Genomic DNA, 15,509 nt, shown 5'->3' with positions numbered 1-15,509 from the left:
GATACTTCATTACCTTTATTGACGATTATAGTCGATATGGTTATGTGTACTTAATGAAACACAAAGATGAAGCTTTTGAAATGTTCAAAGACTTCAAAACTGAAGTAGAAAGACAACTCAAGACCACAATCAAAGTACTTCGTAGTGATAGAGGAGGTGAATACCTAAGTGGTGTTTTTCAAGATCATCTTAAGAGTTGTGGAATTATTTCACAACTTACTCCACCTGGAACACCACAACATAATGGTGTGTCTGAAAGGAGAAATCGTACCCTATTAGATATGGTTCGATCGATGATGGCTAGAAGCACTTTACCTCTATCATTTTGGGGCTATGCTTTACTTTCCGCTGTTCGCATATTGAATATGGCTCCAACCAAGAAAGTGGAGAAGACACCTTTTGAAATATGGCATGGAAAGGCTCCATCGCTATCATTCTTAAGAGTTTGGGGTTGTGTAGCTTATGTAAAGCAATACACCCCAAACAAATTAGAAGTCCGATCCACTAAGTGTATCTTTATAGGTTATCCTAAAGATGATTTAGGATATTACTTTTATGATCCTAGTGAGCAAAATGTTATTATTGCTCGAAAGGGTAAGTTCTTGGAAACTAAGTTCCTTAAGGAAGGAACTAATAGTAGAACAGTGAAACTTGATGAGGATCAAGAACCACAAGATGATACACAATTGGTTGATACTAGCACTCAACAAGAGGTTGTTGAAAGTGATCAAGTGGTTGATCAAAACACACAAAACGTTCGCAGATCTGGTAGAGTTAGCAATCCACCTGAAAGATATGGATTTTTTATAGAAGGTTGCTACGTGGTAGATTCGGATGAACCAACCACATACCGTGATGCAATGTCCAAGAATGATTGTGACAAATGGCTTGAAGCCATGAACGTTGAGATGCAATCCATGTATGACAACCAAGTTTGGGAATTGGTTGAACTACCACTCAACTCCAAAGCTGTTGGAAGTAAGTGGGTTTTCAAAAGAAAAACTGATATGCATGGAAACTTGGATACTTATAAAGCAAGACTTGTAGCTAAGGGTTTCACTCAAACTCAAGGGGTTGATTATGATGAAACTTTTTCGCCTGTGGCAATGCTAAAGTCTATTAGGATATTATTTGCCATAGCTGCACATTATGATTATGAAATTTGGCAAATGGATGTCAAGACCGCTTTCCTAAATGGATATCTTGAGGAAGATGTCTATATGGTTCAGCCTGAAGGTTTTGTCGATCCGAAACATCCTAATAAAGTATGCAAGTTAAAGAAATCAATCTATGGATTGAAACAAGCATCTAGAACTTGGAATCATCGTTTTGATGAAGAAATCAAAAATTTTGGATTCATCAAGAATGCTGATGAGGCTTGTGTGTATAAGAAAGCTAGTGGGAGTATAATTACCTTCTTAGTATTGTATGTCGATGACATTCTACTATTTGGAAATGACATTCCAACCATGGAAAGCGTTAAGGCTTGGCTTGGAAGTAGATTTTCCATCAAGGATCTTGGTGAAGCTGCCTATATTTTGGGAATAAAGATCTATAGGGATAGGTCAAGGCGCTTGATAGGTTTGAACCAAAGTACATACATTGATAAGATCTTGAAAAGGTTCAAGATGGAAAACTCCAAGAAAGGTTTTGTACCTATTCAAAGAGGGACCATATTGAGTTTAGCTCAATGTCCAAGCTCAAAGGATGAGCAAGAGATGATGAAACAAATCCCATATGCTTCTGCTATAGGATCCATTATGTATGCGATGATATGTACTAGACCGGATGTGTCATGCGCTTTGAGCATGACAAGCAGATACCAACAGAATCCAGGAAACAGTCATTGGATGGCTGTTAAGAACATATTGAAATACCTTAGGAGAACTAAGGATATGTTTCTGATATATGGATCTGGTGAGGAGGAACTCGCTATAAAAGGTTACACGGATGCGAGCTTCCAAACTGATCGAGATGATTCTCGATCACAGTCTGGGTATGTGTTCACTCTTAATGGAGGAGCTGTCTCTTGGAAGAGCTCAAAACAGGAAGTGGTAGCATTGTCCACTACAGAATCAGAATACATCGCCGCTTCATTGGCAGCTCAGGAAGCTGCATGGTTGAAGAAATTCATTACTGATCTAGGGGTGGTCTCTTCCATTCAAGACCCCCTAGAAATCTTTTGTGACAACGAGGGTGCGATTGCACAAATCAAGGAACCTCGTTCGCACCAAAAGACAAGGCACATAGAGCGGAGATTCAACTACATAAGGGATGAAGTTGAAAAAGGAAAGATATGTATTCGCAAAGTTGGAACTGATCAAAATCTTGCGGATCCATTCACGAAGCTCCTAGAAAGACCGAAACATGAGCGTCATGCGAGTGGCTTAGGACTCCGATATTCTAGTAATTGGATTTGATCTATTTTGTATTTACGTTTAAAAGACTTTTGTAATTTAACTCTTTTATATGATTATGGAATCTTGAGTTAAATTCTAATTTTGCATGTTTAATCCATGAATAAGTTATCTTATTCTAAAAGTCCGTAGTCGATCACATTTGTGGGAACAAATATGAAGCAAGACTATTATGAACTAGGATTGGTGGATATTCATAAGGAATGAATATGGAGCATAGGTTTGCTGCCAAGGTTCATAGATATTTGTGGGATACGAATATTGGACTGACCCGCTCTCAATATTACTACATGGAGTCAATGGACCTGATCATTAGTAATTTTGAGTAAAGGAGAATTTCATATTATCCTTAGACCTGAGATGTATACTGGGTCTTGATTTTCACCAAGTATTACACTTTGACTCTGCCCTTCGCTATTCGTAAAAGATGGTACATAAGGATGAGCTCAGGTGGAGTATAAAGTGATAGTGAGAGGCGTATACAGTCAAGATGGAATTTGTTCCTCTTATGTGTTGAGAGTTTAGATGTCTAAGGCCTGATAAAGTTGAATTGTAAAGAGAATGATCGCCTATGTCTCTTAGATCCAACATGACATCTAGTAACAAAGGGATATAATGATAGATTCACCTAAATCATATCAAGTAAGGGACTTGAAGGGATGATGTTAATGAATGGCACTTCGTCAAACACATTAGGGGTGGTGAACTGTTGTTAGGCGGTATTCACCACTTGCATTAATTTTCTATGTATCTCGTGCAAGTGGGAGATTGTTGGAATTACGTATGCCCGAGACACATACTTATATTAATGTGGCTAACTGTGTTTGATCCAAGTCGGGTCATACCCAATAACAAGCTAGACGACACCAAATGTATTCTTTTAATGATTTGATCATTTAAATGAATACCGAACACTACGTGTTTAGAAAATTGGTTTTCTAAACAAACACACTTGAGGATTTAAATAAATTATCTGGATAATTTGTTTATATAAATTAATTATTTAATTGGTTAAATAATTATATAAATGTATGTACATTTTATAAAAATGAGTTTTATAAAATGAATGGAGATGTTTTAAATGGTTAAAACAAAATACAAAACAAAAAAAAAAAAAAAAAGGAAAACAAAACAAAAACCGGCCACCCATGTGGGGGTGGTGGTTTTACCCAATCAAAGACCAAGATGCTCTTTGGTTCTCCTTTTATGTTCCTCCATTCAACACACATGCATTTTGGGTCTTGTTTTCTTTTGTATTTTCAAGTGAAAACCTCTCTCTCTTTCTCTCTCAATATCCACGGCCACTTTGGCCAAAGAAAGGGGGTGTTTTGTGAGCTTGATTCAAGTGTTCTAATCCTAGCAACAAGTTGGTGTTGTTGTTTAAAAGCTTGGGGTATCAAAAGCTTGAGGGTTTCTCCTTTGCAACCTTGCCATTTGAAGACATTATCTTCTTCATCCACCTACATCTTCTCATAAGGTATAAGAAGGTACAATTTACTTTTGTGAGCATCTTGTTCTTGTAATATTGATCCTTGTTCTTTGGGTTTTAGTTTTAACATAATGGTATGTTCATAACAAGTTTTAAAATCTAAGCTTCCGTTGCGTTTTCTAGTTAAATATGGTTAACTTGAACTTTGATAATCTTGTATAAAACCCAACAGATATTACTTGCCATTGCCCGCGTACTATGACTACGAGATATGGCAAATTGATGTCAAAACTCCTTTTCTTAATGGACATCTTTCTGAAGATGTCTATATGGTTCAGCCTGAAGGTTTTGTCGATCCTAAATATCCTAACAGGGTGTGCAAACTGAATAAGTCCATTTATGGACTGAAACAAGCATCTCGCAGATGGAATCTTCATTTTGATGAGAAAATCAAAGAGCTTGGTTTTATCAAAAAATGAAGATGAGCCTTGTGTTTACAGAAAGGCTAGTGGGAGCACTATATCATTCCTTATCCTGTATGTGGATGATATACTGATAATTGGAAACAACATCCCTATGCTTAAGGAAGTTAAGAACTGATTGGGATCCTGTTTCGCAATGAAAGATCTTGGTGAAGCTGCTTATATTCTAGGAATTAAGATCAACCGAGATAGATTTATGCGGCTTCTAGGGCTGAGTCAAAGTACATACATAGAAAAGGTAATGGCACGCTTCTCTATGAACAACTCCAAGAAAGGAGCTCTCCCTATGGCTAAAGGAACCATGTTGAACAAATCGCAATCTCCGGTAACGGACATCGAAATTAAGCACATGCAAGCGATTCTATATGCTTCAGCGATTGGTTGTATCAGGTATGCTATGTTATGTACTAGACCTAACGTCTCGTATACGTTGAGCATGACTAGCCATTTTCAGCAGAACCCTGGCATTGTCCACTGGACTGCTGTGAAGAACATTCTGAGGTACCTGAAAAGACATGTTCTTAGTGTTTGGAGGAGTGGAAGAAGTGATCACTGTAAGGTGTTACACTGATGCTAGCTTCCAGAATGACCGAGATGTTTCTTGCTCACAATCTGCTTGGATGAAAAAATTCATAGCCCACCTCGATCTGGTTCCAAGTTTTCTGAAACCGATAGACGTAATCTGTGACAACACAGGAGCCATTGCTCAAGCCAAAGAGCTCAGATGTCATCACAGGGCCAAGCACATTCTAAGTAAGTTCCACTATATACAGGATATACTGGAGCGGGGAGACATCATAATAAGCAAAGTAGACACAGATCAAAACCTAGCTAACCCGTTCACTAAATTGATGACTCAGGACAAGCATGATCATCACAGAGATGCTATCGGTCTTAGATTAGCTAGTAGTTTATTTTGATTTAGTATTTGGATGTGTGAACATTAAACAGTTATACTTTTGAGTTCTCTTTTGATTTAATGGTTAAATGCAAATGTTGAATAATATAACTGTGTTCGATTTTAATACGTTTAATCCATGAATATTGTATTCTAAAATTATCCGTAGTCGGTCAGACTCGTGGGAACGACTCTGAATTAAGACTATTCTGACTTTGGACTCAAGGAGTTGACTTCCAAACTCACAAACCTCATTATGAATGACGTTGGATGTAACTCGCATCAAATCATCTTCATGGATCTTAGTCATAAGATGTTTTGATACTGGTATACTCATTTAGTATCCTCAGACCTGAGATACATATTAGAACTTTCGTTTACTAAAGGTTGTCCTTTGATCAGTGTCAACCGCTGTCGCATAACTGCCAACTATAAAGGCATTGGTTGGGAATAATCTGAAGTTCAGTGGGAGCTGTATGTATTCAAGATGGGATTCTGTACTCTTACATGATATGTAACAGTTAGACATCTTGGCGCCCTCGTTGATTCAAACTGGTAAAGTGTGAGGCCTCACCCAAACTAACTGTGTGTTTGATTGGACCACTTTGATTCTTGATCGAGAACTATAATGATTGAACGCCATATGTGATTGAACCTGATCCATGTCTCATTGTTCAATTGCTGTCTTATACAGAAAGGATAGATGACAACGATTACCATAAATTCGTTATCTTGCAGTAGTGTATTCCAAGATTATTTTGGTTAATGAATTTAAAATGTTATAACCTGTTGGGGGCAGCTATGTGTAGCTAGAGCACCGTTGGCTGTCATTATTGAGTAACTTAACCAGAAACCATCGAAGTGGGAGACTGTTGGAATAATGAACAGGTTCAGGTAAGTCAATACGGCTAACCGGGTTATGACCCGTGAGAGTTACACCGTGAGGTAACGAACTATTAACCCGCTTAAGTTAGTTAATCGGGTTAGACACTTTAATGAGATAAAAATTACATGAAGCGGGCTTTGTAGAAAGAAGTGGACTTTTTGGCCCATTAGGTTTATAACTAACTAAGTAAGTTAAACCTAATTATAGGTTATATAAACACATGATGTTATGGACATAACCTTTAACCCTAAGCTAATCAACAAGTCCATCTCATCCTTCCTCCATCCAATAGTCGGCCACCTGCTTCACCGCCGGCGCTTGACCAACCACCGCCGCCTGTCCGCCACCGCCTACCGGTGCCACCGCTGCCTGACCCCCGCTTGTCCGTCGCCTGCCGCCGCCGACCGCAGCTGTCTGTACACCACCACCACTGCCGTTGCCGTCGTGCAACGCCACCGTTGGTCATTGATCTCGTTGAATCACCCAGTTCGGTTCGTTAACCTTCGATGTCTCAACCGGTTATTTATTAACCGAGGTAAACTTAAATATATTGTTAGTTTATATTTAATGTTTTGACTCGTACTCGTATTGTATGTAACCGGACCCTCTCGGGTTTAGTTTCGGAGCTGATTAATTGAATACATTCCGCTGCGTATAACGATAATTAATAAGATTAATTATTATTAACAACATATATTTAACCAATTTTAATAAACAAAAAATTTTAACTGATCACCACTGAAACCCAACAACTACCATATTTAACTTTTAGTTAGTTAGGTTGATAAAATATAGTGATGCTTTTGACGCTACAATATGGCTATTTTTCAGTCATGAAAGCACATAAATCATCAATTATGACTACAAAGTTACATAAATGACCCTCAAACTAAATTCTTAAGAAAACAAATTTTTTTTGTCTCCACAAAAATTGTTAGAAAAGCTGGTTTTGTTCATTTTGCTCAATTTTACATAATTTTCAGTTTTTTTTAACCAACACCTCTAATCGTGTGATTGTCAGGACTCAAACCCATGACCTCCTCATGGAGGAAACTCTAAGGAAAAACCTCTATGACCACCTCACCAAAGTGGTGATAGCCTCACAATCAGTTTTTGGTTATTTCTGCTTGAAAGACAAATATCATGTTTATAACAAAATAATACTCGCAATATCGAAGTCCTCGACCATGTGTAGCTTAGAGTACAAAGAAGATAACTCGAGGAAAAAACAAGTTGTTTCATAAAATACACAATTGTCGGGCACCCATGGCAAATAAAACAAGAACACAAGCATCAAACTAAACACTTAGAATAATAAGGTTGCAACAAACCATAAAAACCATATTAATCACCACCAAGATATTATAGCAAGCAGAAACCTCAAATCCTTTATGCCATTACCTACCTGCACCCATTAACACATAAAGATCATAAGTCTCAAGATAGAATATCCTAATTAATAATGTGTTTCTAGTGAAAACTTACACTAATTGGAGAGGGGTTTGATCTTGGCAAGAGTAACTGTTATTGGGTTGAAGATCGTTGACTTGAAGGTAGTTTCGACCATCGAATGGTTGATGAGCTGGTGGTAAAAGATCGTAATCAGAACTTCCAGGCATCAAGCTCATGTGTTGTTGCTGAGCTCTTTCATTTTCAGCAATCTGCATATTATAAAACCGTTAAGATCGAACTTGTAAAAGTGATAAACCGCGTGTATATAGAACGGATTTTTTTTTTGAGTGAGAACCTTTGCCCGGAGGAACTGATTATTGTTATGCAACTCGTTTTCCTGTAGACGAGAAAGTTGTTTAAAACCCAATTGTACAAGGGAAAATCATCAAATTAATGGCCGTTTTGACCGATACATTTTGACAAAATAGCTTAAAGTTTTATTTTTATTTTTATATTTTTTGTAGAAATATATATCTGACTTTTGTTGTTAATTACTTAAGAAACTATTTCAGTCAACCAGAAGCTTTCTCATGACACACCATGCAACAGACTTTTATCTGACACAATAGGTTTCCATACGGCGCTATAGAATGGATCTATTGCGCCAAGGAACACTTGTTAAACACCAGTTGATTATTAAATTTTAAAAGTTAAAGACTATTTTGTCAAACAAATGTCTGCAAGTAAATCCCACCCCCAACCGACCCAACCCGTTTGAAAGCGCATTACTTACTCGCTTTTGCATATACTCGATTTCAGCAAATAGAAGTTCATTCTGCAAATTCAGTGAAAAAGTAGAAGTTGGATCATTGAAGATAAATGTGTTAATGTGTGAAATAGAAGGAGCATAATTTAATAACTAATTAATACCTTTTTTGATCTGATCCTGCTAATGCCTTTCTCTAACTTGGATTCAAGATTCTTGAGATCTTTTGCCGGCATGTTTCCGAGTGATTCACCCATGATGCTCCTATAGAATTGCCTTCTCACAAAAGGTTATACATAACACTGATTAGAAGTATGAAACAAATTAATTAAATAAACAGACACATAATAATCAAAAGTTACCTGTTTTGGTTCTGAAGGTTCGCGATTTGCTGTCGCAGTTTTGCGGCTTCTTGTTGGTAAAACTGCAAGAAAATGTTTTATATGAATCATATGTTTAGATTTTAATAAAACATGCATATAAAAATGTCTTGGTTTGCTAGAAGATTTTACCTGAGCATTTGCTTCTGCAACAGAACCACTGCTTGGTGGATCCAAACATGCTTTTTTGTACCTATCTATGGTTCCTTTCACACTGCATTAACCACAAAACAAACATCATCAAATGCATATTTACAGATTCATATATGCAATCACAAGTTCACAATACAAATAATTTATATTTAGAAGTTTCTAATAGTTTTTATATAAATATAGTACAATTTTAACAAGAAGATATTCCAAATGCATTGAGCTTCTTCCATCAAGTAGTCTAGCACATATATATTCATATTCCAGATATTAGGGTTTTTATTTATAAATCTTTATTATATTGGTTAAGGATATTTTCTACTCATCAATATGAAGATAATACTCGGTCACCGACTCGGCAATTTCGGAATTGATCAGATTGCGATGGTAGCATATGACAAGTTCATTCTGGAGTCCCAACTAAATATAAGCTAGATATAGATCTAAACAAATTATATTTCAAGATAGAAAAGTATTTAAACCAACCAAAACTCTCTAAACATGTAACAAAAAGAATTGTAGACATATAGTGGAAAATAAAGCACAAAAGTAGAATAATTATATCAGGAATCGATTGAGTACTACATTCATGTGTGAATCGGGTGAGAATCCGGAAGAACAGTGTAGAAAAGTGCATAACTTTTGCCCCTTTTGAACACAATTATTTCTTGACTTTTCATGTAATAGCAAATCACATGTTGTCACAAATTCATGCAATTTATTAGTTGTCCTACTAACTTTCTTAATTGAAATATTTAATTTCTTAGTTGTCAATATAATGAAATACTACAAGTATCGATGAGAAGAGAATTTCTCCAGGAGATTGTTTGTCTAAGTTCATCTTCTTTTGTTTTCACATCATGTGATGTGCGACGGATTGCGCGCTTTTCTATCGTGGGCTTCAATCTAAATTGTAAAGTTAGTACTTAAATGAAGTCTAGCTTTCTTTATAAGGTTCTTAACAAAAAAATTGACCCTTACCTTCCATCAAAAAAATAAAAAAAAGGATTGATCATCCCGATCGGTAAATGATCAACTTACCACCCTTTCTTTCAGAGGAATTCAAAAATAATATGTCGCCGTTGCTTTATATATTTATTATATATTTTTTTGTTTATGATTTGTTTATTATTTAGCATCCCAAAATTACTTTTTATTTGATCAAATAAACTAAGAAAAAAGGTTTTTTTTTTCCGCTCCATAAATATTGTTAAGAGACCTCTACTGAATGATTGATTTCATTTAATCAATCAATAACCTAATCTTTATGTTCAAATCTTTTTTGTATTGAAGTTCCAGTGCTTTGAATAACCAAATACCATTTCTTTAACTTAAATTCATGAAAAATAGATGCATTTAATGAAACATATTTAAACATAAGTTAATAACTAAGCACAAACTTTAGTAAAAAAACAGTACAATTTTCCTAATACATAGTAACTCTTTCCACCAATGGTAAAGGAAAAACTGAAAAGTATATATTAATTTCATTATGTTTTAAACTAAAAGTTTGATAACATGTGCTCAAAACTGATGCAATCATATTTGAGTTAGGCAAATGTTACTGTGTGTTTAATGTGTTGTGTGTAGTTTTCCTAGCTAGGGAGGATGTTACTATGTTTTGTTCAATGGATAGATGAAGTGTTCCCACTAGACACAGTAAAACCTATCAGTGGTAGCCGTCAACTGTTTAATCAAAAGGCATTTGAGTTGTGACTTCAAGAAAACCATCAACTGAATAAAATCCCACTTTTCTCGGAAACTTAAGGATTCTATTTTTATTCCTTATATGTATACTACCTTAACTTTCCCGAAACCACTGATTGGCTACCTCTGCCACGTCCCCTCTTTATGATTGGTGACACTTTCCTACGGTCAGATCTCTGCCACGTGTCAAAAACCCATTACTCTCCGGGTAATCCCTTTAACCCTCACTCTTTTACCCCCCAAGGGTAGATCCAAAATTATTACTTTCTCTCTGTCCACTCTGAGCCAATCAGAGCCGTCCAGCCTCTTTCCTCTCTCTATACATATATGTATATGTATCTATATCTATGGAAGATCTAATGGTTATGCCCTAAGTTGAGATAAATATCTACCCCTAGGTCGCTGTTTCAGTTTCAACTTTAAGAAAGTATTTAAATCAAGAAATTTTGGATTAAAAAAAGAAGTGAAAAACAAAGAAAATAAAAGTCAAGAAACTGAAAATGGAATCTGGGGTGTGACGTTATCAAAGATTTCTTTCTTCTTGAGACAAATCCTATCCATACACTTAATCTTTATTTATTTTTCTTAGATTTTCATGTGAGTATTTGATTAAAGACAAAACTAAAACATTTAAATCTTGTTTGAAAATTTTTTTTTATGTAAAAATCTTGAAAAAACTCCATTGGAAACTAGTTGTGCAAACCTCTTAGATGAAAAGTCTTGGGTTTAATCCCAAGTAAGGAGTAATGCTTGGTATAATTTAGAAGTGTGCAAAGAGTAAAGATGTACATTTGTCATAAAAAAAAGGTAAGAAAAAAATGTTGAGAAAGCGTTGTAAGCCCTAAATTGAAATGTGCAATACCTAAATGGTACATTTAATAATGTAAACATTCTTTTGGAATACTCATTTTTTTAAATTATAAAGTTCCTAACCCTAATTTTTACTTTTTTGACCTGGATCTAACTCCAAACGTTTTATTCAATATAGTAAGGTTTTACAAAATACCAACAAAAATAGAAGAAATCTCGTTTAACTTTTTTATCAATCTTTACGTTCTTAATATTTAATAATTTTTCACTTCATATGTAGCATGTGATTTACATAAAAAATATATATATTAAATAATTTGTTCACATGTTATTATTTTTTTAACTGTTTTATAGGTTCCATATGTAAAACTGAATTTTTCACATTTTTTCTTCTAATTCCAAGATAAAAAAGACATTGTAATTCAATCAATTTTCTTATGTTTCAAATTTTCTATTACAGGAATTATATATGGAACATCCACTTCATTTTCGACCAAAAAGATAGTTCAATTTTTATAATTTGTGTACATATATAAATAAAAAGTAACGATTACATTGAAACACGGAAGGTAAACGGGCAAAAAGCTATACTACTACCTTCTTTTGAATTGCAAATTAAACCCCGTCTTTTAGAAACTACATTGCTAAATTAATTTTGTGGAAAAGAAAATAAATTACTCACACAAATAATATTTATGATAAAAGTAAAAAATATGTTTAGTTTGCAAATCTTGTTACACACGGACACTAAACTAAATAGGATTACTGTATAGGAAAAAGGTTATGAAGATTTGGTGCAAGCTAGCCCTAATAATCTTACTATGCTTGAAAATCTTTTGTGACATATGAAAGATAATACTTTTATTTTTCACTTATGTAAATTGCAAACTGATTTGAAAACCTAATAAAGCTATATTGGTTTTTCTTGATGACATCTCTTTTCTCATAGTCCTATCATTTTGCTTTGGTGATGTTTAACTGACATACATTTCTATTAAGGAAGTGTCAAAATGATGGAAGTTTTGAACAAATAGGAACTTGACAACATCACTGTAGGCCTTCCCTAGCTAGCCACAACTTTGTGTGTGTGCCCAAAGTGTGTGTGGGTGTGTGTGAGAGAGAAAGAGAGAGAGAGGGGGGGGGGATTAAACAGCAATGGAGGAAGGGTAGATGTGAAGCTGATCTCAGTGTTCTGCAATACACTTCCTAAATCTTTGCTTATTTGCTTACAACATATCCAATGTTTGCTTTAACAACAGATCTTGTAGGTTCCAAAATATGAAACAAATATTGGATCATAAAGAAGAAAAATACTTAAAAAGCCAAAAAATAAAAATTATAAAACCAAACATAAGCTCATTGAGGTAAAGAAACAAAGCAGAAAAGGAGAATGACAAGTGAATCTTTGTTCTGCAACAAAAACCTCACACAAACACCTTAGGATTGTGTCCTTGTTCCCAAATCCTCACAAACACACACTTTCATTCAAGAACAACATAATCCCAAAAAAAACATAAAAAAGACCAAACCAAGCTCCAAAAAAACCAAATTTTCTCCAAAAAAAGTCTACTAAAGATCTTAAATCTTCAGTGGGTTTTCAAGATTTCTTAAAGTGATGCCAGAAAAATACTTTTTTTTTAACATGAAAATTACCTTTTTGTTTTTGTCAAAACCTATCAGAGATCATAAATCTTTAGTGGGTTTTCAAGATTTCTTTAAATTATGCCAAAAAAATACCAATTTTTATCATAAAAAAACCAGTTTTTTGCCAAAAACTATCAAAGACCATAGATCTCTAGCTAGCCAGTGGGTTTTCAAGATTTCTTTAAAATGATGCCAAAAAATATCAATTTTTAACATGAAAAATCCATTTTTTCCCCCCGAAAACTATTAAAGATAATGAATCTTTAGTGGATTTTCAAAGACTTCTTTAAAAGAAGTCAACAAGAACCAACTATTAAAGATCATAAATCATTAGTAGGTTTTCAAGATTTCATAAAAATGATCCCCAAAAATACTAATTTTTACCATGAAAAAACTTTTTTTTTTTGCCAAGAAACTATTAAAGATCATAAATATTTAGTAAGTTTTCAAGATTGATTCCTTATAAAATGATGTCAAAAAATACCAATTCTGAACATGAAAAAACCAAATTTTGCCAGGAAACTAGTAGAGATTAAAAATCTTTAGTGGGTTGTCAAGATTTCTTGAAAAAGATGCAAAAACTAATGATAATAATAATAATAATAATAATAATAATAATAATAATAATAATTTTACCTGTTGTTGGCATACTCATAGAGGCGACCGCGGCTGGAGAAGACAATAAGAGCAACCTCAGCATCACAAAGAACCGACAACTCATAAGCCTTCTTCAACAACCCGTTACGCCTTTTACAAAATGTCACTTGTCGGTTTGTCGTGTTTTCGATCCGCTTGATTTCGATCTTTCCCCGACCCAGTTTTCGCTGCGGAGACATCTCACCGGACTCGTTATTAGCAAAAGACATGCCTCCTGATCGAAATCAAACATTACAAAAATGATTGATTATAAATATGAAATGAACAGTATCCAAATTAAAGCCCAAAAAGGTTGGAAAAATATTATTAGCTCATATTAGCCCAAACAACATCCTGTGCATCAAGATTTGCACCATCTGTTTCTCTTTTGAGATTTGCAAACCAAAACCAGACACTAATAAACTATTCAAATTGTTACATAACAAAGTATCTATAATAAAAGTAACTGATTCATTTTTGGATGGATTGAGTTGAGAATTGATAATGCATAATTGAAGAGTAGAGAAATATTATTATTATTATATCATGATTCAACACCTTTTTTGATCTCTCTCTCTCTCTGCTTTTTGAGGGTTGTTTCCAACGAATCTGAACAGGAAAGATGCAGAAAATGGAATGGGGAGGTGGGATGGTTGATGAGTAGTATTTATAAAGTAGACAACGACTCCTTTGTCCTTTAAATCAATAAACTCACCCTCTTAACCTTACTTATGTTCATTGCTTATTATTATTATTTTTTTCCGGGTTTTTTGCTAGGAAGAAAATGGCCTGGTAACCGACCCGTTTGAGGTTCAGGTTATTTCGGTTTGGGATTTTCGATTGTTCTATAATTTAGGCGTGGGTGGTAACAAATTTAGCTAGGGTGGATAAAAATGACAGGCCTACTTAACTACTTATCTATCTTGCTATATATATTGTTATTTGTAACAAAAAATAAAGAATTAAAAAGTATATATATATATATATATATTCAAATATTGACATCACAGAATACCCATGAAAGTTTTTAGAGAGAGATATGGGCCTTTATTTTTGATAAGAATGGATAGTGGTAGGTGTTTGTATTACGGGACTAAAAGTTTCAGTAGAGCAATGGAAGACCCTTTTCCATTGATTTAAAATGGTGTTTGACTATTGTAGTCAAATGTATCAGTAGACCTATCTCATCCAAGTCTAAGTGGTGAATGATTTTTGTTGTTTGTTACAAGAAAATATTGCGGATTTATAACATTTTTTGGTTTATGTTCTAGGGTACATGATTTTCCAAACTTTTATGAATAATAACCTCATTACATTTTAAGTTTAACTAGGTTTGTATCAAGGTTGCAAAAGTCGCTAGGCAAACCTTAGGTGGTCGACTGAGGAGTTGAGTGTACTCGGAGTACTCGGACATGGTAAATATGAAGAAATTTTTTTTTGATATTATATATATGTAAAATGTCATTATTTTACTAATATTTATAACAAAATATGTAAATATTAATATAAATAGAAGAAATACACAATAAATTATTCTAAGAATTACTGATTATTAATTAAAAAAATGATATTTGTTCTTTAATATTATAAAAATAAGAATTGTGTTTATTTTTTAAGTCAAAATATAGGTCCCTATTCGGGTGGATCTAATAACGTCTTTGGATCAACCTAACTTAGTGATAGCGGAAATCACACTAAGCAACCAAGAGGTCTCGGATCTTGAGTTTATTTTCAGTAAAGGAAAGGAGAGTGAGTGAGAGAGAGAGAGAGCCGAGAGAGAGATGAGAAGAGAAAGAGTTTTCAAAGGTTTTCTTTTTGTATATCAAACTTCAACTATATCTCTACTTCTCATGGCATGTTTCCTATATATAGGGAAGCATGCATGAGTAGTAAACCACTTCTAATGCCCAAT

The 15,509-nt window shown here is 34.4% G+C and overlaps 1 protein-coding gene across 1 annotated transcript; it reads right to left on the bottom strand.

Moving 5' to 3' along the window:
* Positions 1-7,377: 7,377 nt before the first annotated feature.
* Positions 7,378-13,827, bottom strand: LOC143597193 (floral homeotic protein AGAMOUS-like). Its single transcript, XM_077075769.1, has 8 exons — positions 13,598-13,827; positions 8,783-8,864; positions 8,633-8,694; positions 8,435-8,546; positions 8,298-8,339; positions 7,860-7,901; positions 7,598-7,773; positions 7,378-7,517 (listed from the first exon to the last, which is right to left on the bottom strand). The coding sequence occupies exons 1-8, from the start codon at positions 13,825-13,827 to the stop codon at positions 7,514-7,516; spliced, it is 750 nt and encodes a 249-aa protein (XP_076931884.1). The 3' UTR covers positions 7,378-7,513.
* Positions 13,828-15,509: the final 1,682 nt, after the last annotated feature.

Source organism: Bidens hawaiensis, unplaced genomic scaffold (assembly GCF_021521415.1).
Source record: "Bidens hawaiensis isolate Kalapana, Puna unplaced genomic scaffold, B.hawaiensis_p1.1 tig00047718_1, whole genome shotgun sequence".
NCBI lineage: Eukaryota > Viridiplantae > Streptophyta > Magnoliopsida > Asterales > Asteraceae > Bidens > Bidens hawaiensis.
Note: the sequence above shows the minus strand (reverse complement) of the source record. Positions and strands in the feature narration are given on the sequence as shown.